The sequence below is a fragment of the Coregonus lavaretus genome (genome assembly GCF_964263955.1).
Source record: "Coregonus lavaretus genome assembly, chromosome: 17".
Classification (NCBI taxonomy): domain Eukaryota; kingdom Metazoa; phylum Chordata; class Actinopteri; order Salmoniformes; family Salmonidae; genus Coregonus; species Coregonus lavaretus.
In genome coordinates, this window is record NC_140004.1 from 14618804 (window position 1) to 14645103 (window position 26300).

General features: G+C 41.8%; 1 protein-coding gene across 1 annotated transcript; it reads left to right on the plus strand.

The window, feature by feature from the left end:
• Positions 1–850: 850 nt before the first annotated feature.
• Positions 851–25340, plus strand: LOC311144229 (prostaglandin G/H synthase 1-like). The gene is made up of 11 exons (XM_084180235.1): positions 851–1047; positions 1143–1232; positions 4811–4927; positions 11329–11469; positions 14160–14303; positions 14449–14630; positions 16528–16611; positions 19585–19831; positions 20421–20707; positions 23503–23650; positions 24852–25340. The coding sequence occupies exons 1-11, from the start codon at positions 954–956 to the stop codon at positions 25199–25201; spliced, it is 1884 nt and encodes a 627-aa protein (XP_084036361.1). The 5' UTR covers positions 851–953; the 3' UTR covers positions 25202–25340.
• Positions 25341–26300: the final 960 nt, after the last annotated feature.

Consider the following 26300-nt stretch of genomic DNA (forward strand, 5'->3'; position numbering starts at 1 on the left):
GCATCCTGACTGGTTGCATCACTGCCTGGTATGGCAACTGCTCGGCCTCCGACCGCAAGGCACTACAGAGGGTACTGCGTACGGCCCAGTACATCACTGGGGCCAAGCTTCCTGCCATCCAGGACCGCTACACCAGGCAGTGTCAGAGGAAGGCCCTAAAATTGTCAAAGACTCCAGCCACCCTAGTCATAGACTGTTCTCTCTGCTACCGCACGGCAAGCGGTACCGGAGCGCCAAGTCTAGGTCCAAAAGGCTTCTTAACAGCTTCTACCCCCAAGCCATAAGACTACTGAACAGCTAATCAAATGGCTACCTGGACTATTTGCATTGTCTCTCTCTCCCTCCAACACACCCATCTTTTACGCTGCTGCTACTCTCTGTTTATTATCTATGCATAGTCACTTTAACTCAACCTACATGTACATATTACCTCAATTACCTCGACTAACCTGTGCCCCCGCACATTGAGTACCCCCTGTATATTGCCTCGCTATTTTTTAGTTCTCTTTTTTTTTACTTAACACTTATTTTTCTTCAAACTGCATTGTTGGTTAAGGGCTTGTAAGTAAGCATTTCACTGTAAGGTCTACACGTGTTGTATTCGGCGCATGCGACAAATACAATTTGATTTGATTTATCAGGTATGCATTTTTTTATTTTTTTTACCTTGTTTTGGTTTCAACCGTCCAGTTGGTGGCGGCAATACACCTTTTTGAGGTTGTAGTCCACCATAAAACCCACAGAAGAAGAAAAAGAACGTGTCTTACTGAAGTGAACCAGGAGATGGGGAGGATGCTTACAATTTGTTTCGTCCCTACATAAATGAACTTTCACAACTACTGTCGCGCAGTCACAAAGTCAAGTATGCAATTCTGTGTGACTTGTTTTTTTTAGATGGTATCCAAAGCCTTTCCAACCAGAAAATACATCGTATTGGTTATGTGTATTTCTTTATGATTGCAGCCTATACATATATTATTTTGTGCTTCTGTGCTGGGAAGAGCGCGCGCGCTGAATGTGCTTATGCAGTAAATCTTACAATGAGAGGTGAGTTTTTGACAAAATGTTTTTTTTACAATGGCACCAAACCTTCAGATTATTTTTGTCTTTGTCATTAATTCACGTTAATAATTGTGTTTTAGAGTGCCTCGTGTTCGTCTGGGCATGTATCCTGCTGCTAAGGTTACCAACATGTCGCGGGGAGGAAGTCAAAGACGCCAGTGCAAATGTTGGTAGGTGTCTAGTACCTTATATTATTTCAACCTATAGCAGGGATGGGCAACTGGTGGAATTTGCTTTAAAAATGCATTTAATGGTTTCTACGCTCCACGGCAAAATGTGTAAATTGCAGGAAATTTATCTGCTGTCAAGAGTGGGGCGGCTAAATTGTTTTGCTCGCAGGGTGGGGGGGCAAAAGGCTAGGCCGACTCCGACAAAAGACCTGGGCCGACTACATTGGTATGGATATAGGTAACCCCATCAAAGTTGCCCATCCCTGACCTATAGTGTCATTACTATCTAGTATCAATATGTTGAAATTCTATCAACTTGATTATATGAGAGGTATACAATTATTTAAAACTGCTGAAAATAATATCCAAAACATCTCTAAAGAGCACATCGTATCCAGTGGCGGCTCCTGAAAAAAAAAAAATTATCAGGGGGGGCAATTTTTCTGATGATTTAGGTGACCTACACACATTTAAAAAAAGATATGTCCAGCAACAACATGAAGACAGGGGCAGCATATAAGTCAATACCAGAAGCATTTATTGACTGATCTCAAAAGTGTTGGCTTACAAAAGCAAAATAAGTTATCACAGTAAAAATAATCAAGGGTGTTCTTTCACATTCCTCAACACTGCATAAACAATATGCATTTCCATAAAACACCTCATCTAATTGTGCCACAAAGTTGACAAGTCCAAGAAAAATACCAGGGTTGGTGGAGCCCTCAGTTTCATCTTTGCCTCGCAAAGCTAACTCAAACACTCCGCAAAACTTCACACACTGGATTAGCCGGCTGAGGATGTGGCGGTTCTTGCTAACCTCATCGTTGTGGCGGCGGACAGCTAGCCTGTATCCCTCATCCAGTTGAGTGGCAATGTTCACTCTCCCCAAAGCAGACAATCTCAAACAGCTATCCATGTGGGTCTTTGACAGCTCATGTTTCTTAATCTTTTCTGAAAGATGGTGCATGTCCGTTACACCAGTCGCTGTCCAAGCGGTGCTGTCTGCCGTGCCGCCTTCAGGGTGAAAGAGTAAGCAGGGGTAGCAGAAGACTGCATTAGCTACATCGCAGCCTGCTAGCCAGGTTTTTCGTTCGTACCAATTTTTGGAAAATCCTCGGGTGTAGGACTTTCCCCCTTTAGTAGAAACCTGTTGAATTATTAAATTTGGTCTGGGAGGTCCTAATTGTTTCGTTGCCAATTTATCTTGATTTGTTCGCCGACAAAAAGGAACTTCTTTCAAAGAGACAATCGAGTTGCACTGAACACTAGCCATCTTGACAGTAGTACGTGAATTGATTGACGCTGCTACCCGCTCTTTTCTTAGTTACGTTCATGGTTATGTTACGTATGACGAAAGCGCGTAAGTGCAAGCCCTCCCGGAACCCATAGAGATTGTATTGAAAGCTCTGATATTTGAAAAAAAAAGATTTTACATGAGAGTCTATGAGAGACTTCTGGGGCGATTTTCAACCTGACTGAAATCGGGGTTGCGGGGCCATTTGAAGCACGACTTTAGCCTGATTGGACATTTAGTGGCAGATCAGATGTCTAGATTAGAACACTGATAACTACTGTTGCCGTGACATAATTGATTAGAAAAAAAATCCCTTCCTTTTCCCGTTTGGCAGTGCGTCGCCCATATCGCCCTAATGAACACACCGCCCCTGATCGTATCTTTACATTTTCCAAAGTATACACCATTAATATGAAGCTAAAATGAACAGGCGTCCAGACTTATTTGTTTGTATGGCAACACAGATGACACAAGTAACGTGTCGTGGTTGATGCTTATTTACAAAACCCTCTTAGGCCTCACTCCCCCCTATCTGAGATACCTACTGCAGCCCTCATCCTCCACATACAACACCCGTTCTGCCAGTCACATTCTGTTAAATGTCCCCAAAGAACACACATCCCTGGGTCGCTCCTCTTTCCAGTTCGCTGCAGCTAGCGACTGGAACGAGCTGCAAAAAACACTGAAACTGGACAGTTTATCTCCATCTCTTCATTCAGACTCAATCATGGACACTCTTACTGACAGTTGTGGCTGCTTCGGGTGATGTATTGTTGTCTCTACCTTCTTGCCCTTTGTGCTGTTGTCTGTGCCCAATAATGTTTGTACTATGTCTTGTGCTGCTACCATGTTGTTTTGATGTTGGGTTGCTACCTTGCTGTGTTGTCATGTGTTGCTGCCATGCTATGTTGTCTTAGGTCTCTCTTTATGTAGTGTTGTCTCTCTTGTTGATGTGTGTTTGGTCCATTTTATTTATTTATATATATTATTATTATTATTTTATTATTTTATTTTTTTATTATTATTGTATCCCAGCCCCTGTCCCCGCAGGAGGCCTTTTGGTAGGCCGTCATTGTAAAAAAGAATTTGTTCTTAACTGACTTGCCTAGTTAAATAAAGGTTAAATAAAATAAATAAAAAAACCTATTTGCAAGTGGAGGAAGCCAGTTTGAAATAAGTGATTTGCAGTGAAGGATCATGCAATTTATTTGTACAAATAAATTGACATATCCCTAACTGTACAAATCTTAAACTTCCGTTGTTTGGTCATTTTAAAGGGTTGGGGGGAACACCATGGTGTTAATACACATTTTATATTATAAATATTCTCCCCAATATCTGTGCTGTCGGTTGAATGCGTTGACTACTAGCACAGTATAGGGCTATGTTTCCTATCAAGAAGCCAGAGTTTCCTCTAGGCAGAAAGAGACTGAAAGACTCCAGTTATCTAAATGACATGACTGAAGAATCCTCTAAATTAGGAAGGATCTGCTGAACTACTGCCACTCATACATCCACTCTTCATTTTGAAAATGATAAATGCTATTTATGATCATCTCAATGGATATGTGTCTGTCTGTGAGGGAAGGCCAGGAAGCTGTAACATGATAGAGATGGCAGGGCCAAGGATGTGAGAGTTGGCATCTTGCTTGTCTCATGGCAGCAGACATTTCTGTTACCACAGCCCTCCGACCCCAGTCTGACTCTCAGTAGTCCTAACACTCTACTTTCCTGGTTTGCTAGTTTATAGGCTGAATCTTAATTTGAGATGATTCAACCTACTGTATATGCACTTGTGCATTGCTGCAAGTGGGAGATTTGTGTGAAAATAGTAGGTTAGGTTGTGCACACCTCGAGTTTGGATTTGTCCCTGACTAAGATAACATGCTCAGAGCTAAATTAGCTGTGGTTCTGGTGAGTGTCCTCGCCAGGTGACGTCACATAATTACTGTAATAAATATCTTCCCTACCTCATCAAGCAAAAGGGAGTAGGGCAACACATAAAGTTCCAGCCTGAGATTATTGTTCTGCTTATGCTATAAGCACAGTTTTCAGGCTGGCACCCAAGCTAGAGAGACATTCAACAAATGGACACCATCTATTGTGTCTTGGCAATTTTTACTGTAGCTGACAAATTTATGACAATGATGCACTATGCTGATCAGGAAAAAGTATGCGTCCTACTAGGAAAAACTCTGCTATTCCTGGTAAGGTCACATGGTCAGAAAAAGCTCAGTGCCTAAACTATACTTTAATTGACATGTGTATGTTTTATAATTTGCAGTGAATCCCTGTTGCTATTACCCCTGTCAGAACTGGGGCGTGTGTGTCAGGTTTGGCACTGACCGCTATGAATGTGACTGCACTCGCACCGGCTTCTATGGACAGAATTGCACTATCCGTAAGTGAAATGTTTTGTTTCTACATTCTTCTGATTTCAAGTTGTATTTTCAATTTTCCTCTCTGGTTTATCAAAACATGGTTATCCTTTCCTCATGTGCAGAAGGGTTTGTAACAAGATGAAAAGGAAAAAGTACAATGTGTGTGTTTAACTAGTTCCACAGCCTTTGTTAGTGAAGATGCCCAAATAATAATTTCTAGTTGAATGAACATATGAGACAAGTTGAGCAAACACATCATTTTAAGTTGACTGAATTTCTGCCAAAGTTGGAGCTAAGTTTGGGCCAACTAAACATTTTAAGTTCAGGTAACACTTTGACCGAAATGGATATACTCGGAGTACATATCCCAAATGAAATAAATGATCTCACTGAATACATTTTTATAGAATGTTAGCAAAAATAGATAAGATCTTCCTACCATGGAAAGGTAAATACCTGTCTATTTGTGGAAAAATCACCCTGATTAACTCTTTAGTATTATCCCAGTTTACCTATTTGCTTATGGTCTTGCCTATGCCTAGCGACTGTTTTTTTAAATTATATGAGAAAAAAATATTTCATTTTATTTGGAATGGCAAGCCAGGCAAAATTAAACGGGTCCATTTATATAATTAATATGAATTCGGAGGACAGAAATGATTAAATATTAAAGCTTTAGACCTATCACTAAAAGCTTCAGTCATATAAAAGTTATACTTAAATCCGAACTGGTTCTCTAGCAAATTAGTAAGATTGTCTCACCCCATGTTCAAGAATGGCCTTTTTCCCTTTATTCAGATTACAACCTCTCACTTTCAGTTATTTTAATAGGAAATCATCTCCCAAATATAACTATTTCTAAAACAAGCCATAGAAAGGTGGTTGCAATTTCAATTGAATCCTCCAGAAACGACAGAACAAATAATGTAACAAATATTGTGGTTAAACTCAAATATACTAATTGATAGAAAACCATAATTTTTTGAAAAAAAATAAAAATAAGATATAATCTTCTTAAATGATATCATAGGTAGGACTGGTGGAGTTATGTCGCACGTGCAACTAACAAAAACATATGGAAATGTCTGCTCTACCCAAAATTACAACCAAATAATTGCAGCATTACCGCTAAAATGGAAGAGGAAAGTGAAAGGGGGGAAAAGTAAGGAACTTGTCTGTCGGCCCTGCATTAAAGAACATAATTGGTTAAAGAAAATTGTGATAAATAAAAAAGTATTCCAGTTTCATTTAAGGACCAAAGGATTGACAGCCGTCCCATATAGATTGCAAAATAGTTGGGAAGAGATTTTTTATGTACGGATTCCATGGCATAGTGTTTATGAACTGATACGCAAAACGAGACCGGATTCAAAATGTAGATTTTTTTAAATTTAAATTATACAAAATTCTTGCTACCAATAGAATGTTATTTATATGGGGGATACAATCTTCCCAGCTCTGCAGATTTTGCTGCCAAGAGACAGAATCATTAGATAATTTGTTTTGGTACTGTCCATTTGTAGCTTGTTTTTGGTCACAGGTCCAGGAATGGCTGAAGGATTGCAATATTTACCTGGAGCTATCCCTGCAGATAGCATTACTGGGTGATCTGAAAAGTCATAGTCAATCGATCAATAATATAATAATACTTTTAGCAAAAAAATGTACTTTCATTTACAATCTGTAGAAACAATGAGAATAGAAGGGTTCAGAACTTTTGTGAAACATATTATGGCAAATAGAAATCCAATATGGATGGTGTTGAGAGATAGATGGGAGGTGTTGAATGGAGCTGAAGGATGGGACTAATAACAACTAACAACAAGATAACTAATGTAAAGCATACGGTGTCCATAATAAGTATATAGGTTATAGGTTGAGAGCTTTTGTAAAGAGCACAGTTAGAAAGATATGGCATATAGAAGCAAACCGGATGGACATCATGAAAATGTTTGGAGAGGTTGAGGGTAGAAGAAGTTCATGAGTAAAAACAAACAAAATATAATTATTGTAAAATTGACTGTCCATAAAATGTATATAGTGTATATATAAACTGGAAGTAGAGGCCTAAGCGTTGTTGTTCACTAGTTTACTCCAATTAGGGGAGGGGTGGTGGGGTTGGAGGGTAATAAAGGGAAATATATTTAAAAAAGGGATATGTATTTATGTGTGTGTGTGTATGTATGTGTATATACATACAGTTGGGAAAACAAGTATTTAGTCAGCCACCAATTGTGCAAGTTCTCCCACTTAAAAAGATGAGAGGCCTGTAATTTTCATCATAGGTACACGTCAACTATGACAGACAAAATGAGAATTTTTTTTCCAGAAAATCACATTGTAGGATTTTTAATGAATTTATTTGCAAATTATGGTGGAAAATAAGTATTTGGTCAATAACAAAAGTTTCTCAATACTTTGTTATATACCCTTTGTTGGCAATGACACAGGTCAAACGTTTTCTGTAAGTCTTCACAAGGTTTTCACACACTGTTGCTGGTATTTTGGCCCATTCCTCCATGCAGATCTCCTCTAGAGCAGTGATGTTTTGGGGCTGTCGCTGGGCAACACAGACTTTCAACTCCCTCCAAAGATTTTCTATGGGGTTGAGATCTGGAGACTGGCTAGGCCACTCCAGGACCTTGAAATGCTTCTTACGAAGCCACTCCTTCGTTGCCCGGGCGGTGTGTTTGGGATCATTGTCATGCTGAAAGACCCAGCCACGTTTCATCTTCAATGCCCTTGCTCACTCAAAATCTCACGATACATGGCCCCATTCATTCTTTCCTTTACACGGATCAGTCGTCCTGGTCCCTTTGCAGAAAAACAGCCCCAAAGCATGATGTTTCCACCCCCAAAGCATGATGTTTCCACCCCCATGCTTCACAGTAGATATGGTGTTCTTTGGATTCAACTCAGCATTCTTTGTCCTCCAAACACGACGAGTTGAGTTTTTACCAAAAAGTTATATTTTGGTTTCATCTGACCATATGACATTCTCCCAATCCTCTTCTGGATCATCCAAATGCACTCTAGCAAACTTCAGACGGGCCTGGACATGTACTGGCTTAAGCAGGGGGACACGTCTCGCACTGCAGGATTTGAGTCCCTGGCGGCGTAGTGTGTTACTGATGGTAGGCTTTGTTACTTTGGTCCCAGCTTTCTGCAGGTCATTCACTAGGTCCCCCCGTGTGGTTCTGGGATTTTTGCTCACCGTTCATGTGATCATTTTGACCCCACGGGGTGAGATCTTGCGTGGAGCCCCAGATCGAGGGAGATTATGAGTGGTCTTGTATGTTTTCCATTTCCTAATAATTGCTCCCACAGTTGATTTCTTCAAACCAAGCTGCTTACCTATTGCAGATTCAGTCTTCCCAGCCTGGTGCTGGTCTACAATTTTGTTTCTGGTGTCCTTTGACAGCTCTTTGGTCTTGGCCATAGTGGAGTTTGGAGTGTGACTGTTTGAGGTTGTGGACAGGTGTCTTTTATACTGATAACAAGTTCAAACAGGTGCCATTAATACAGGTAACGAGTGGAGGACAGAGGAGCCTCTAAAAGAAGAAGTTACAGGTCTGTGAGAGCCAGAAATCTTGCTTGTTTGTAGGTGACCAATACTTATTTTCCACCATAATTTGCAAATAAATTCATTTAAAATCCTACAATGTGATTTTCTGGAGAAAAAAAATCTGAATTTGTCTGTCATAGTTGACGTGTACCTATGATGAAAATTACAGGCCTCTCATCTTTTTAAGTGGGAGAACTTGCACAATTGGTGGCTGACTAAATACTTTTTTCCCCCACTGTACATACATACAGAAATACGCATGTCAAAAATTGTATAAATAGATTTGCATTTTATTTTATTGACGTTTGGCAACTCGAACCTTCAGCTCCCTCCACAGACTTTCTATGGGATTAAGGTCTGGAGACTGGCTAGGCCACTCCAGGACCTTAATGTGCTTCTTCTTGAGCCACTCCTTTGTTGCCTTGGCCGTGTGTTTTGAGTCATTGTCATGCTGGAATACCCATCCACGACCCATTTTCAATGCCCTGGCTGAGGGAAGGAGGTTCTCACCCAAGATTTGACTGTACATGGCCCCGCCCATCGTCCCTTTGATGCGGTGAAGTTGTCCTGTCCCCTTAGCAGAAGAACACCCCCAAAGCATCATGTTTCCACCTCCATGTTTGACGGTGGGGATGGTGTTCTTGGGGTCATAGGCAGCATTCCTCCTCCTCCAAACAGGGCGAGTTGAGCATTGCAACTCCACGAGGTGAGATCTTGCATGGAGCCCCAGGCCGAGGGAGATTGACAGTTCTTTTGTGTTTCTTCCATTTGCGAATAATCGCACCAACTGTTGTCACCTTCTCACCAAGCTGCTTGGCGATGGTCTTGTAGCCCATTCCAGCCTTGTGTAGGTCTACAATCTTGTCCCTGACATCCTAGGAGAGGTCTTTGGTCTTGGCCATGGTGGAGAGTTTGGAATCTGATTGCTTCTGTGGACAGGTGTCTTTTTACACAGGTAACAAACTGAGATTAGGAGCACTCCCTTTAAGAGTGTGCTCCTAATCTCAGCTCGTTACCTGTATAAAAGACACCTGGGAGCCAGAAATCTTTCTGATTGAGAGGGGGTCAAATACTTATTTCCCTAATTAAAATGCAAATCAATTTATAACATTTTTTACATGCGTTTTTCAGGATTTTTTTGTTGTTATTCTGTCTCTCACTATTCAAATAAACCTACCATTAAAATTAGACGGATCATGTCTTTGTCAGTGGGAAAACGTACAAAATCAGCAGGGGATCAAATACTTTTTTCCCTCACTGTATTTATGTGTATGTATATACGTGTGTGTGTGTATATGTATGTATGTATGTATGTATGTATGTATGTATGTATGTATGTATGTGTTTGTGTGTATACAGTTGAAGTCGGAAGTTTACATACACTTACGTTGTATGTAAACCACTCCACAAATTTCTTGTTAACAAACTATAGTTTTGGCAAGTCGGTTAGGACATCTACTTTGTGCGTGACACAAGTAATTTTTCCAACAATTGTTTACAGACAGATTATTTCACTTATAATTCACTGTATTACAGTTCCAGTGGGTCAAAAGTTTACATACACTATGTTGTCTGTTACTTTTAAACAGCTTGGAAAATTCCAGAAAATTATGTCATGGCTTTAGAAGCTTCTGATATGCTAATTGACATCATTTGAGTCAATTGGAGGTGTACCTGTGGATGTATTTCAAGGCCTACCTTCCAACTCAGTGCCTCTTTGCTTGACATCATGGGAAAATCAAAAGAAATCAGCTAAAACCTCAGAAAGAAGTGTGTAGACCGCCACAAGTCTGGTTCATCCTTTGGAGCAATTTCCAAACAATAGTATGCAAGTATAAACACCATGGGACCACGCAGCCGTCATACCGCTCAGGAATGAGCGAACGTAGAGATGAACGTACTTTGGTGCGAAAAGTTCAAATCAATCCCAGAACAACAGCAAAGGACCTTGTGAAGATGCTGGAGGAAACTGGTACAAAAGTATCTATATCCATAGTAAAACGAGTCCTATATTGACATAACCTGAAAGGCCGCTCAGCAAGGAAGAAGCCACTGCTCCAAAACCACCATTTAAAAAAAGAACGACTACGGTTTGCAACTGCACATGGGGACAAAGATCGTACTTTTTGGAGAAATGTCCTCTGGTCTGATGAAACAAAAATAGAACTGTTTGGCCATAACGACCATTCTTATATTTGGAGGAAAAAGGGGTCTGCTTGCAAGCCGAAGAACACCATCCGATCCGTGAAGCACGGGGGTGGCAGCATCATGCTGTGGGGTTGCTTTGCTGCAGGAGGGAATGGTGCACTTCACAAAATGTATGGCATCATGAGGAAGGAAAATTATGTGGGTATATTGAAGCAACATCTCAAGACATTAGTCAGGAAGTTAAAGCTTGGTCGCAAATGGGTCTTCCAATTGGACAATGACCCCAAGCATACTTCCAAAGTTGTGGCAAAATGGCTTAAGGACAACAAAGTCAAGGTATTGGAGTGGCAATCACAAAGCCCTGACCTCAATCCTATAGAAAATGTGTAGGCAGAACTGAAAAAGCGTGTGCGAGCAAGGAGGCCTACAAACCTGACTCAGTTACACCTGCTCTGTCAGGAGGAATGGGACAAAATTCACCCAACTTATTGTGGGAAGCTTGTGGAAGGCTACCCGGAACGTTTGACCCAAGTTAAACAATTTAAAGGCAATGCTACCAAATACTAATTGAGTGTATGTAAACTTCTGACCCACTAGGAATGTGATGAAAAAAATAAAAGCTGAAATAAATCATTCTCTCTACTATTATTCTGACATTTCACATTCTTAAAATAAATTGGTGATTTGTCTGCTCTCTCTGTGTTTTAGCTGAGTTCTGGACGAGGGTCCACCAGCTGCTGAAGCCGAGCCCTGACGTGGTCCACTACATCCTCACACACTTCCACTGGATGTGGAACCTCATCAACAGGACCTTCATGCGGGACTGGCTAATGAGGGTGGTCCTCACAGGTTAGTCGCCTGACATTCAATGCAGTCATGAGCATTCGGGCACAAAATGGTTGCTATAGTGGGCACTGCGTATAATGGGTGGAAGGGCTAACTTAGTCCCATAAAATGTACAATGCTTTGCAACGAGGTGAAACATGCTATGATGATGGAAATGCATGCATGGATCCATTGTGGTGTTGGAACAGTTGAAAATGCATAAATGCTCTCCAAAGTGCTTCTAGAATTGCATCCTTACCCCATTATCACTGCTCAGACCCATACATATTCATATCTACTCTTATGGCACTGTGTTAAGAGAAGAGTTTGTCTTCCCTACCAATGCACTCATTGGATAGTTTGCTTACAACTTGTCCATTTGCTTAATGGTTTCTCTGTTATGTTCTCAGCATGTAAATATTTGGATAACACACATTGGCCCATGGTGTCATCACCATCCTCTGAGTTCTCCCATCTAACTCGCTAGAGCTGCAGACAGTTTTAGGCATATTTACAAGGTTTAAAATCTGAGGGGCATGGCGAGGTATTAAAAGTGATGTTGTCAGCTAGCTAGCTAGCTCTGGTATAACGTTAAGCCGGTTCAGAACTTTATTTTGCTGGTCAGAACAGTGGAACGGAACGAAAAAAACAATTGGAAAATAATTTTGGTTCCAACCCCTGGCTAAAATGCAAGCAAAACCTGACTTGTGTCAAATAATAAAGATAAAGAGCCCACAGGTTTATTTTGCTTTGCATGTGAATGACATAAAGTTACAGTATAGTTTATTGATATTTTGTACTATAATGTGAATTGCTTTTCAGTTACATCACATTGATACTTTCAAACCTCGAATGTTTGCTTGAGGCTTTGCAAATCAAGCAACACTTCTAATTAATTAAATAATATTTTTCGGTCTGCATGTTTCTCAACTTTAACTGAACGTTTCTTCATTTTATTTGGGATTAAATCCGAGGTGTGTTATAGTGCGGGGCACTAGACAACATTGCCCCTTTTAAAGGTAACTTACGCTTGAGCCGACATCCGCAGCATTTACCTTGAGTGCAATCTCTGTGAACGGCGAGGAAATTGTCTTTAACCTCTACGGGATTGGTGTGTCCCGTATACGGGACGGTTGAGCTAACGTGCGCTGATGTGACATGACTGTTGTAAGTAACAGCAAACCTTCCAGGACATAGACATGTCTTATATGGGCAGAAAGTTTACATTCTTGTTAATCTAACTGCACGGTCCAATTTACAGTAGCTATTACAGTGAAAAATTACCATGCTATTGTTTCAGGAGAGTGCACAACAACAAAAAACTTATCATGGCAACTGGTTTGATACATTCACCTCTGAAGGTAAATAATGTACTTACATTCAGTAATCTTGCTCTGATTTGTCTTCCTAAGGGCCCCAGAGATAAAATGTAGCATAGTTTTGTTTGATAAAATCCATTTTTATATTCAAATGTAGTAACTGGGTTCTACAGTTTGAACCCCTGCTGTCTCTGGCTCCACACCCACCCCGCACGGCCATCTAGATGTGTAAAAGTTAGTGTATAAGCTAATGATCCATCAAGTATGACTTTTCCTGGGAGTGTGTAAACTTACATTTTGTATTACCATATCAATTATGTATGTTCTCTATAGTTATGTACTTGAAAATGTATCAATTGACCAATTCTGCACCATTGGGCAGACCTGATACAAAATAGTCCAGAATTGCAACGCTTCACTGGATCAGTCTGAAACTTTGCACCCACACTGCTAAATTGCGCCTAAACTGCAAAATTATATTGTGGCCTTTTTCTTGCATTTCAAAGATGATGAAAATAAAAATGTATAGACAACGCATGTTTTTTTGTTTGTATTATCTTTTACCAGATCTAATGTCTTATATTCTCCTACATTGATTTCACATTTCCACATACTTCAAAGTGTTTCCTTTCAAATGGTATCAAGAATATGCACATCCGTGCTTCAGGTCCTGAGCTACAGGCAGTTAGATTTGGGTATGTCATTTTAGTCGAAAATTGGGGAAAAAAGGGTCCGATCCTTAAGAGGTTAAAAGGCGTATTAGGTGAGACGTCTACTGCACTGATTTATAATGGCCTTGGATTGAGTCCTGGTCTTAAACTGAAAGTTGATCATGTTTCTCAACTTCAATTGAAAGTTTCTTCAACTCACTAAAATCTGAAGGTTCTTCACAGTTGAGAATGTGTCTGAACTCTGCGGAAAGTTGCAGTTTTAAAAGATGATTATCATCATCATGTATGAGAGAAGTGACATCTCTTCATCTAAAATGTGTGACACACACAGGCTTGTTTTACTATCCTTGTGGGGACCAAACAATTGATTCCCATTCAAAATCCTATTTTTCCCCAACCCCTAAATCTAAACCTTAACCCTAACCTTAATCCCAGACCCTAATTCTAACCCTAACCCTAATTCTAACCCTAAACCTAACCCCTAAGACTAAAATAGCCTTTTCATTGTGGGGACTTGCGAAATGTCCCCATTTGTCCGAATTTTCCTTGTTTTACTATCCTTGTGAGGACTTCTGGTCCCCACAAGGATAGTAAAACCACACACACACACACACACCTATCTCATGGGTTGTATTTCCTCCTAACATTGTTAGTGCATTTTCAGTAAAACTTCAGGCCTATAATGATCAATGTGTCAAACAATTCTGTTTTCTCCTTCCCAAAGCCAGATCCAACCTTATTCCTAGTCCTCCTACCTTCAACTCCAAGTATGGATACCTCAGCTGGGAGTCCTACTCCAATGTTTCCTATTACACCCGTATCCTACCCCCTGTGCCTGAAGACTGCCCCACCCCTATGGGTGCCAAAGGTGAGATGGAGGGCATCCAACGTTCCTATCAGAAAATAGGATGAAGGGATCCCTCAAAGACTTTACTGGAGATTACTCATTCAAATACATCTTCCCAACCGCAACATGCATAGCTAACATACTTCCTTTCCTCTCTTTTCTCCAGGAAAGTCTGTCCTCCCAGACCCAAAGCTTGTGGTGGAGAAGTTTCTTCTGAGGAGGCAATTCAGGCGGGATCCAAAGGGAACCAACCTGATGTTTGCATTCTTCGCTCAGCACTTCACCCATCAGTTCTTCAAGACCCAAAACAGCATGGGCTTGGGCTTCACCAGGGCTCTGGGGCATGGGGTGAGTCAGTTGGTACTCCCTGTACTGTACAGTGCATTCGAAAAGTATTCAGACCCCTTGACTTTTTCCACATTTTGTTATGTTACAGCCTTATTCTAAAATAAAGAAAGAAAGAAATTGTTCTCCTCATCAATCTACACACAATACCTCATAATGACGAAGCCAAAACTGGTTTTTAGACATTTTTGCAAATTTATAAAAAATACAAAACAGAAATATTTTATTTACATAAGTATTCAGACCCTTTCCTATGAGACTCAAAATTGAGCTCAGGAGCATCCTGTTTCCATTGATCATCCTTCAGATGTTTCTACAACTTGATTGGAGTCCACCTGTGGTAAATTCAATTGATTGGACTTGGAAAGGCACACACCTGTCTATATCAATCCCACAGTTGACAGTGCATGTCAGAGCAAAAACCAAGCCATGAGGTTGAAGGAATTGTCTTTAGATCTCCGAGACAGGATTGTGTCGAGGCACAGATCTGGGGAAGGGTACCACATTTTTTTCCGCAGCATTGAAGGTCCCAGTGGACTCCATCATTCTTAAATGGAAGAAGTTTGGAACCACCAAGACTCTTCCTAGAGCTGGCCGCCTGGCCAAACGGACCAATCGGGGGAGAAGGGCCTTGGTCAGGGAGGTGACCAAGAACCCGATGGTCACTCTGACAGAGCTCCAGAGTTCCTCTGTGGAGATGGGAGAACCTTCCAGAAGGACAACCATCTCTGCAGCACTCCACCAATCAGGCCTTTATGGTAGAGTGGCCAGATGGAAGCCACTCCTCAATAAAAGGCATATGACAGCCAGCTTGGAGTTTGCCAAAAGGCACCTAAAGGACTCTCAGACCATGAGAAACAAGATTCTCTGGTCTGATGAAACCAAGATTGAACACTTTGGCGTGAATGCAAAGCGTCACAACTGGAGGAAACCTGGCACTATCCCTGCTGTGAGGCATGGTGGAGGCAGCATCATGCTGTGGGGATGTCTTTCAGCGGCAGGGACTGGGAGACTAGTCAGGATTGAGGCAAAGATGAACGAAGCAAAGTACAGAGAGATCCTTGATGAAAACCTGCTCCAGAGCGCTCAGGACCTCAGACTAGGGTGAAGGTTCACCTTCCAACAGGACAACGACCCTAAGCACATAGCCAAGACAACGCAGGAGTGGCTTCAGGACAAGTCTCTGAATATCCTTGAGTGGCCCAGCCAGACCCTGGACTTGAACCCGATCGAACATCTCTGGAGAGACCTGAAAATAGCTGTGCAACGATGCTCTCCATCCAACCTGACAGAGCTTGAGAGGATCTGCAGAGAAGAATGGGTGAAAATCCCCAAATACAGTTGTGCCAAGCTTGTAGTGTCATACCCAAGAAGACTCGAGGCTGTAATCGCTGCCAAAGGTGCTTCAAGAAAGTATTGGGTAAAGGGTCTGAATACTTATGTAAATGTGACATTGTGTGTTGATTGATGAGAAAAAAACACAATTTAATCAATTTCAGAATAAGGCTTTAACGTAACAAAATGTGGAAAAAGTCAAGGGGTCTGAATACTATTATATTATATTTAGGGGAGGATGACCGGTAGGTGATGTATTTAGGTTTTAGCAGGGGTGAGGAGGTGGACAACTCCAATCCTTAGAGCATAAAAATTAATAAAAAAGAATTAGCAGACGCTCTTATCCAGAGCAATTTACAGTAGTGAGCGAATACATTTCCATACTCCCCCCCCCCCCCCCCCCCCTATACTATTCCAACACCCACAATATAATCTTGTACCTGGCTGGAACAAAATCTTGCACACTCAGAGAGCGAGAGAGATTCATCTCAATCTCTTGCATGCATCATGTTTCACGAATGTAAATCTCTTTTTAATCTCATATTTTATGTTAATCTCTAACCAGGTGGATGCCGGCCATGTCTACGGAGATAATCTGGTGCGTCAACTAAACCTTCGGCTTCTTAAAGATGGAAAGATGAAATACCAGGTATGTAGAGTAAGGCATAACTCCACTCCAGCTGTGCGAAGGCATGGACAAGTCTCCACTGGAATGTTACTGTAGACATGGTACCACTCTGTGGTCCACTTTGAGGTACATGTGCTTTTAACCCTTTACACTTTTGTGGTTAAATATATTTTTTTTAAAGGTGGAACCAACATAAATTGCATTTAAAGAAAAATCTAAAAACGGTTTTGATCTACCACCGGTACTATATACAGGTTTAAAATGGCAGATTTGGGCACTGATAAACACCTACATTGGAACACTGTGGCTGTACAGTAACATGCTATAAATGACGTTAGAGGTCTGGAACTGCGCTTCACAGCGCTGTATGTGTTTTGACTGAGCCATTCGGAAGTTGAGCACCTCATGCGACAAGAATTTGCCCTCATCCCTCCCGCTAATTGGGCAGCTTTTGCATATTATTTGTTGTCTGAGGGAAGGAAATGCTGTAGATTAAGAGGACTCAATGTATTTTGAAAAATGAGAAGTTGAGGATTATAATAAATACCGCTTTGATGTCATACAAGCAAGTCAAACACCTGTGAGTCGAAATGTGAACTTCACGTTTCCATATCATAAAACTCATGTCATATACAGTGTCAACGTTTATGATCACTATGTTTTATGTACACTTACAAGATGACATGGTGTCATACTCTGGGTTTTTCTGAACAGAATGAGCTTATGTTTGTCTATTGTGAAGAAAATGGATTGCGTAAACAACAGTAATTGTATGATGGCGGAGATGCATGGTTGTGTTCCAAACAAAACAACTACCAAAGTGCTTGCTCTAATTCCTCAACAGCACAGCTAGGAGAGCTAAAAAAAAGCACCTTATAGTTGAAGACTCTTCTTTGAGTCATTAAAGTGAATTTAAATTACTTAGAAACTGTGTACACTTTGGAGAGGTGTGTGTGTGTGTGTGTGGCCACTTGGAGACACCAGTTAGTCCTCTCACTCAAACCCTTGTAATGTTTTTGTCTTATTTTGCACCTACCCCACATTTTCCAGGAATATTCTTATCATGTTACTGAATGTATACAGAGTATTTTCAGATTTTGTTATCAACAAATGGAAACATCCGCTTTCTGCCGGAGAGTGTCACATCACTAGCATTAAAGAATACACCTCTCGAGGCAGTGGTGTAAAGTACTTAAGTAGTACTTTAAAGTATTTTTACTAAAGTAGTTTTGGGGTATCTGTACTTTACTTTACTTTTGCTCCAATACATCCCTGAAGAAAATGATGTACTTTTTACTCCATACAAAAGATACATTTAGAATGCTTAGCAGAACAGGAAAATAGTCCAATTCACGCACTTATCAAGAGAATTTCCCTGGTCAAGCCTACTGCCTCTGATCTTAACCTGGTCTCAGAGCATTTTGTATTATTCTGTACGTAAATCCGAGGGACTCCATTTAGTATGATATGTTACATTTCATATGGTATGTATTAATTTGTGGAAGTCCATCACCCATTTCGTATGTTAGGTTACGAATTACAATTCGTATTATGTTACAAATTTGCAAAACGTATGATATGTTACAAATTCTAGCTAACGTTAGCTAGTCTAGGGTTAAGGTTAGGCTTAAGTTTAAGTTTAGAAGTTAGCTAACCCTTCCCCTAACCCTTTAACCTAACATGCTAAGTAGTTGCAGAGTAGCTAAGTAGTTGAAAAGTTGCTTATTAGCAAAAAATGCTAAAGTTGTCTGTGATGAGATTCGAACTCGCAACCTTTGGGTTGCTAGACGTTCACGTTGCCTTAAGCAACCATCTGTCTTATGTAACCATACCAAATGTAACATCATACTAATTTTTGTATCCCGGATTTACGTTTACTATGTTACGTCCAGGCTGCTGATCTGGCGGACTCACTAAACACAAATGCTTTGTTTGTAAATGATGTATGAGTGTTGGAGTGTGCCCCTGACTATCCATAAATTAAAATAACAAGAAAATTGTGCCATCTGGTTTGCTTAATATAAGGAATGTGAAATGATTTATACTTTTACTTTTTATACTTAAGTATATTTTTGCAATTACATTTACTTTTGATACTTAAGTATATATAAAACCAAATACTTTACTCAAATAGTATTTTACTTGGTGACTTTCACTTTTACTTTAGTCATTTTCTATTAAGGTATCTTTACTTTGACTCAAGTATGACAATTGGGTACTTCTCCCACCACTGCACAGAGGTAGCAGGTAACAGCATAGCCAATGTTCAGTGACCAGGTGCCAGTTAGTGTATTGTTTGAGTGACCTAAAATCCTGACTCATGTCAGGATAAAGAAGTACACCCATGAGGCCCATTGGCTTTATCTGTTGAATAAGCTGAATTCTACACAAAGAAGGACGTTTGGGAATGGTATCGGTTTTTGGGAAAAAGGTGTTGGTTCAGAGTCAGGGAGCGCTTGTGTTGTAAGAACCCTATTGATTGTCTCTTTCGGCAGTGGTATGCATGTGAAACTCAGGATGAGATGGCTGAGCAACTGTTAGTTATATATGGGTGGAGTTCAGGTAATCATTATTTACAGTAGTGTTTCCAAAATGTTGGGGTCATGGGCCATTCTTCCACTGCTCAAGACTGGGCTCTGGCAAGACATATTCATTGATTGGTTTGGCAGGTTGCTGGGGAAATTGAGTCACAGCATAAAGACATTGGTGAACAACTAACTTACTGTCGGCATAAGTTCTGTATAAAGGCCACATAATAAAATTCACATAATCTAACTCAGAGGTTCAGTCCTGACAGTGACTCACTTGAAGCCTTTCAAATGGCTTTTCCACAAAACCCCAAAGGGGACGCCACATAATAGTTTTTTTAATAATGTACACCAATTCGTAAAGCATGCTCACAAGTTACTACATTGTGCTAATGAATCAGTAAGGCTCTTAAGGGCTCCATAGTCTACAATGTAAAAGGGAAAGTAATACTATCTTCTCTTCCAGGTGGTTAAAGGTGAGGTGTACCCTCCTACTGTGGCCGAGGCGCCAGTGAATATGAGCTACCCTCAAAGGACTCCCGTGGGGCAGCGTATGGCCATCGGGCAGGAGGTGTTTGGGCTGTTGCCAGGCCTCACCATGTACGCCACCCTGTGGCTGAGAGAACACAACCGTGTCTGTGACATCCTGAAGGCAGAGCACCCCACCTGGGGGGACGAGCAGCTCTTCCAGACTGCCAGGCTCATCGTAATAGGTAAGTACATACTTGACTGGACAGAGATCTCTCTCTAGCCTTTCATACCACCAGGTACTGCCCATTTTAGACACTCAAGTGCTTTAGGGGGAATATTCATTTCAAGGAAACATTTTCATGTGCTTGGTTGCATGCTCCAGGCATAAGCAACATATGCAGTTGCTTAGGGCCCCAGGTCGCTAGGGGGCCCTGTCAGGAACTCAGTCGGGATCTCAACTTACTGTTGAGAGCTAGAATAGTAGGTGCAAGTTCCAAATTTGGTTGTACATAAGCAATATTTCTCTTGTTATGTCAGTCACTGACAGTCACTCAATTAGCCATGTCAGCTAACAATTGTTTTATACCCGGCTATCTAAACTTGTAGTAATCATGGCCGAATACCGACCGGTCACGCAGGGCAAGTTTCCAGGGGCCCTGACCTTCAGGAGGTCCCCAACCAAATCTCGCTTAGGGCCCCCAAAAGACTAGAGCTGGCCCTGCTTGATTGATTGAATAGTTGGGGGGGAATAAGAATCAACACACTGCTCCAGTAGATTCTCCCCAAAATGGATTTTCTGGGGTGTAGATCCATATTAGGTTTATATTCCAGGTGAGACCATCCGGATAGTGATCGAGGAGTACGTGCAGCACCTGAGTGGCTACCTGTTGGATCTGAAGTTTGACCCGGTCCTGCTCTTCAAGTCCCAGTTCCAGTACAGGAACCGCATCGCTGTGGAGTTCAAACAGCTGTACCACTGGCACCCCCTGATGCCAGACAGCTTCCACATAGACGGAGACGTGGTGCCCTACTCCCAGTTCATTTTCAACACCTCCATCGTCACACACTATGGGGTGGAGAAACTGGTGGACGCTTTCTCACGGCAGTATGCTGGACAGGTATGGGCTGTGTGGTGACACGGGATTTCATATGCAGTGTTGTAATGATGAACACTGGTCTCAAAATTGTTGTCATGCCATACATAAAAAGTCGGGGTTGGGGTCAATGAAAATGTGGGAAAAAAGGAGAAGCTATTTATTTGAAATCTCTTCCAGAATTATTATTATTTATTTATTTGGTCATTTAGCAGACAATAATAATAATAATATGCCATTTAGCAGACGCTTTTATCCAAAGCGACTTACAGTCATGCGTGCATACATTTTTGTGTATGGGTGGTCCCGGGGATCGAACCCACTACCTTGGCGTTACAAGCGCCGTGCTCTACCAGCTGAGCTACAGAGGACCACAATCTTATCCAGAGTGACTTACAGTTAGTGCATTTATCTTAAGATGGTTAGGTGGGACAACCACATATCACAGTCATAGTAAGTACATTTTCCTCAATAAAGTAGTTATCAGCAAAGTCCGAGCTAGTAAGGGGGAAAAGAGTCAAGTGCAATTGTTAGTTAATGAAAGGCTTTTTTTGGGGGGTGAGGAGGGGGTGCGAGGGGGGTTGCTGTGGGATTATTTAAGATTCTCTTTGAAGATGTAGGGTTTCAGATGTTTTCAGAAGATGAGCAGGGACTCTGGTGTCCTAGCTTCAGGGGGAAGGAAGCTGGTTCCACCATTGGGGTGCCAGGACAGAGAAGAACTTGGACTGGGCTGAGCGGGAGCTGCTCTCCCGTAGGGATGGGAGGGTCAAGAGACCAGAGGTGGCAGAACGGAGTGCTCGGGTTGGGGTGTAGGGTTTGAGCAGAGCCTGAATGTAGGGAAGGGCAGTTCCTCTTGCTGCTCCGTAGGCAAGTACCATGGTCTTGTAGTGGATGTGAGCTTCGATTGGAAGCCAGTGGAGTGTGCAGAGGAGCGGGGTGACATGGGAAAATTTGGGAAGGTTGAACATCAGGCGGCGGTAGTGTTCTGGATAAATTGCAGGGGTTTGATGGCACAAGCGGGGAGCCCAGCCAACAGCGAGTTGCAGTAGTCCAGACCGGAGATGACAAGTGCCTGGATTAGGACCTGTGCTGCTTCCTGTGTGAGGTAGGGTCGTACTCTACGGATGTTGTAGAGCATGAACCTGCAGGAGCGAGTCACTGCTTTGATGTTTGCAGCGAACGACAGGGGGTTGTCCAGGGTCATGCCAAGGTTCTTTACACACTGGGAGGGGGACACCGTGGAGTTGTCAACCGTGATGGAGAGGTCTTGGAGCGGGCAGGCCTTCCCCGGGAGGAAGAGCAGCTCCGTCTTGTCGGGGTTGAGCTTGAGGTGGTGGGCCGACATCCAAGTAAAAAGTAGTTGAGTTTCATCCGCATAGCAATGATAGGAGAGACCATGTGAGGATATGACGGAGCCGAGTGACTTAGTATATAGAGAAGAGGAGAAGGCCTAGAACATTGCCCTGGGGGACACCAGTAGTGAGAGTACGTGGTGCAGACACAGATCCTCTCCACGTCACCTGGTGAGTGACTTGAATTAAAATGGACCCATTGACCTTATGTTTGTGTTCTGGTACTTCTTCTTTTGAGCAAGGCAGATGTTGTGTAAGAGAGGAGAAATGGAGGGTGAGGTTGGGAGAGGGGAAATGACAAGGCAAGATTGCCTGATGGTAAATTTGACATTACTTTGTGTAAAGTACATAAATGTGAGCTGTAAAATAGCACATGTTGTAACTGTCACCACAGCCCTGCAAACCTGTTAGTTCTCTGCATACGGTATCTGCAGAATCAACTACAGAGCTGTTTTCTGTCGATTAGAGGCTGTGATAGATCATCACAGGAGGCTTTAAGAAGTTGCTATCTGCCTGATATTAATCTTCTTTCTCTGTGGCTTTTTGATATCAGTATTTCTCAGCAGAGCAGCAGCTATCTATGCAGTATTAGAGAGTAGAAACATGATATCTGATACAGAATCTAGTGCTCTTTGCTGTGCTGAGCAGTTCTCTATGTTATCAGACCTTCCTCTAAACGCTCAGGGTTGATGTTCACACTTGCTTTCCGTACCACTTTCCCACGTCTCACTGGCTTAGTGCATGCACTGTGAAGTCTATTGGGTGTATACTGTACACTGAGTATACAAAACATTAAGAACACCTACTCTTTCCATGACATAGACTGACCAGGTGAATCCAGGTGAAAGCTATGATCCCTTATTGATGTCACTTGTTATATCCACTTCAATCAGTGTAGATGGTTAAATAATGATTTTTAAGCCTTGCGACATAGATTGTGTATGTGTGCCATTCAGAGGGTGAATGGGCAAGACAAAAGATTGAAGTGCCTTTGAACGTGGTATGGTAGTAGGTGCAAGGCGCACCGGTTTGTGTGAAGAACTGCAACGCTGCTGGGGTTTTCACGCTCAACAGTTTCCCATGTGTCAAGAATGGTCCACCTACCAAAGCACATCCAGCCAACTTGACACAACTGTGGAAAGCATTGGAGTCAACATGTGCAAGCATCCCTGTGGAATGCTTTCGACACCTTGTAGAGTCCATGCCCTGACGAATTGAGGCTATTCTGAGGGCAAAGGGGGGGAGGGTGCAACTCATTATTAGGAAGGTGTTCCTAATGTTTGTTATACTCAGTGTATATGGAGTAATACATTTAGGGCCCTTCGTGGGTGGGTCATTCATTATTTTAATTACTTTTTTTAATTTAGTCCTCATGCATCCTATATTTATATAGGGGATGCCTGTTTGATCCGTTCAGATTTAGGGCTCTATTCTGGCTGGTTTTAATCCGGTTTCTCTGTTTCTCAGATAGGAGGCGGTCAAAACATCCACCCAGTGGTGACCAATGTGGCCGAGGGGGTTATTGAAGAGTCCAGGACTCTGCGTCTCCAACCCTTCAACGAGTACAGGAAGAGGTTCAACCTGAAGCCCTATACATCTTTCTCTGATTTCACTGGTAAGACCACATATTTAGAGTTTAGAAATGCCGGCACTACAAAAGGCTTCTATGGAATGGGAATGGGGTACTCTCTAAGCAAGCAGCTGAATGTCTGTTACACCATCACCTTTTCTTTTTTGTAAGACCACATATTTCTATATATGCTCATGGGCCATTACACGGTAACAGAGTGAAGCTGAGACTGATTTTACACTTTTAAAATGTATGCCAAACAAACACCAATGGTTGCAAAGTTGAACAAGCCTTACAACTCAATGTACAAGGACGACTTTTAACAATTTCCACTGAACATTTTATAAAAACACATTTATGTGAGGAACCGTGCAGAAGCAAAGTTTGCTAACAGAATGACTGCACAAACCATCATTCTGTTACCGAACTTTGCATCTGCACTGTTCTTGTGCATATCAAGGCTCAGGATAAGACCCAGATTCAGACAGTTCGAAATAGCAAAATGTTTATTTACAAAAACAGGGGGCAGGCAAATGACAGGTTAATGGCAGGCAGAGGTCAGTAATCCAGAGCAGAGTCCGAAAGGTACAGAAACGGCAGGCAGGCTCAGGGTCAGGGCAGGCAGAATGGTCAAAACCGGGAAAAACTGGAAAACAGGGACTAGAGCAAAACAGGAGTATGGGGAAAAACGCGGGTAAGCTTGACGAGACAAGACGAACTGGCAACAGACAAACAGAAAACACTGGTATAAATACACAGGGGATAATGGGGACAAATGGGAGACACCTGGTGGGGGGTGGAGACAAGCACAAGACAGGTGAAACAGATCAGGGTGTGACAGTGCATTGCGTTGTATGCTTTGTTTAACTTTGCAATCATTGTTTTCTTTGTTTGGCATACATTTTAAAGTGACAAATCTGAGTTTCAGCATCACTCTGTTACCGTGTAATGGCCCTCATGCAAATTGAAAATATCAACATTCTCTCAAAGCAGCTGTCATTCATCATAAAGCATCATCCTGATATGGTTTAGCATCTGTTAAGAAGCCAACTGCAGTCTTTGTGTTGTCCTCTCATCTCAAACCAGTCTTCTCTTTAACGTGATCATGTGTTTCTAATGAACTCTTTTACTCTTCTCTACTGTATTGTATTTGTATTAATTTACTTGAAATGTGCCCTATCTGTGTAGTTTGCTGCAACCGAATTGCCCTTCTGGGACAATAAAGAATTATATAAATTGTCCCCAGGTGAGGAGGAGATAGCCAGGGAGCTGGAGGAGCTCTATGGTGACATCGATGCGCTGGAGTTCTACCCCGCCCTCATGCTGGAGAAGACACGTCCCAATGCCATATTTGGTGAGAGCATGGTGGAGATGGGGGCTCCGTTCTCCCTGAAAGGCCTTCTGGGTAACCCCATCTGTTCCCCTGAGTACTGGAAGCCCAGCACGTTTGGAGGCCAGACAGGCTTTGATATAGTCAACTCAGCCTCGCTGGACAGGCTGGTGTGTCTGAACAGTAAGTGGTGTCCATACGTAGCCTTCAATGTCCCTCCAGCCGAGCATGAGGAGCCGCCAACGAAACAGTCCACTGAACTGTAAGACACAGTGATTACTGTATCCATGGTTACATTAGGTTTTTGGTATGGTGTTACTGTATTGCCCTTGTCCACCTATGATGCCTGTACTGTATACTATGTTTACTGCCAAAATAAAGGAAACGCTTGAGTAAATGAGGGATACAAAGTATACTGAAAGTAGGTGCTTCCACACAGGTGTGGTTCCGGAGTTAATTAACCCCCTAAGGTCGATGTCCGTGCCCCCGCGGAAATCTAATTAACATAATTTAAAAAATCCCCATGAAATCTGTCAATTGAAGCTACTGATTTTTTTGCATTGGATGCGTCTCAATCCACCACATTCGCCTATGTCGCAGTTCCACATCTGCGGTGAAAGGGTGATTGCGCTAGAGAGGTGTTTGTCAGACCATGAGACATTCCAAAAATTGGTTTTCTCACAATCCTCTGTAGTGTCTAAACGGTTTGACCTACAAACTATTATGACCCCTCTATGCAAAGGTGAGACTTTCACGTTTTGCTTTAGGACGCCCACAGGCTACACAAGACTCGTTTGAAGGTCCCCCAATACCAGTTGAAATAATTAATGGAAGTATATATCGAGATGGTATAGCGCCAAAAAGAAGGTTTTAAATACATGTGAAATATTTTTTACAAATGTTTCCTGATCTTTCTTATCTCTCAGATATAGGACAGACACTTCAGAACAAAGTTCCTTTAGATTTTTTGGGGGGGACAATTTGTTGTTCCATGTAGTGAATCAGTTATTCTATGCTTTTTGTATGGGCTATTAGCAGTAAGGCCAAAAATAATTTTTCATCAAATAATTTTTTTAAATATATTTTTTGGTACTTCAAGGGGTCTTAAATTCAAAATCAAAATGATCCTTGGTATGACCTTCTTAAAACGATTCCATAAAGCTTAGTAGAACAAGGGCCAACTCATAAAATAATTATAGACAATGGAATAGTCTCTTTTTTGTAACCTTTATTTAAGCAGGAAGAAACCCATTGAGACACAGGGTATATTTTGCAAGGGAGACCTGGCCAAGAAAGCAGCAGTAGTCAATACAACATTACACAATTTACAATACAAACAGCACAATGTCATGAAGAGCTCATCCA

Excerpts from the sequence above, each read along its gene's own strand:
- LOC311144229 (XM_084180235.1), top strand. The coding sequence starts at position 954 with ATGATTGCAGCCTATACATATATTATTTTGTGCTTCTGTGCTGGGAAG. Across the intron at positions 14,304-14,448 it reads CACCCCTATGGGTGCCAAAG|GAAAGTCTGTCCTCCCAGAC; the intron begins GTGAGATGGAGG and ends TCTTTTCTCCAG. Across the intron at positions 19,832-20,420 it reads TGCCAGGCTCATCGTAATAG|GTGAGACCATCCGGATAGTG; the intron begins GTAAGTACATAC and ends TTTATATTCCAG.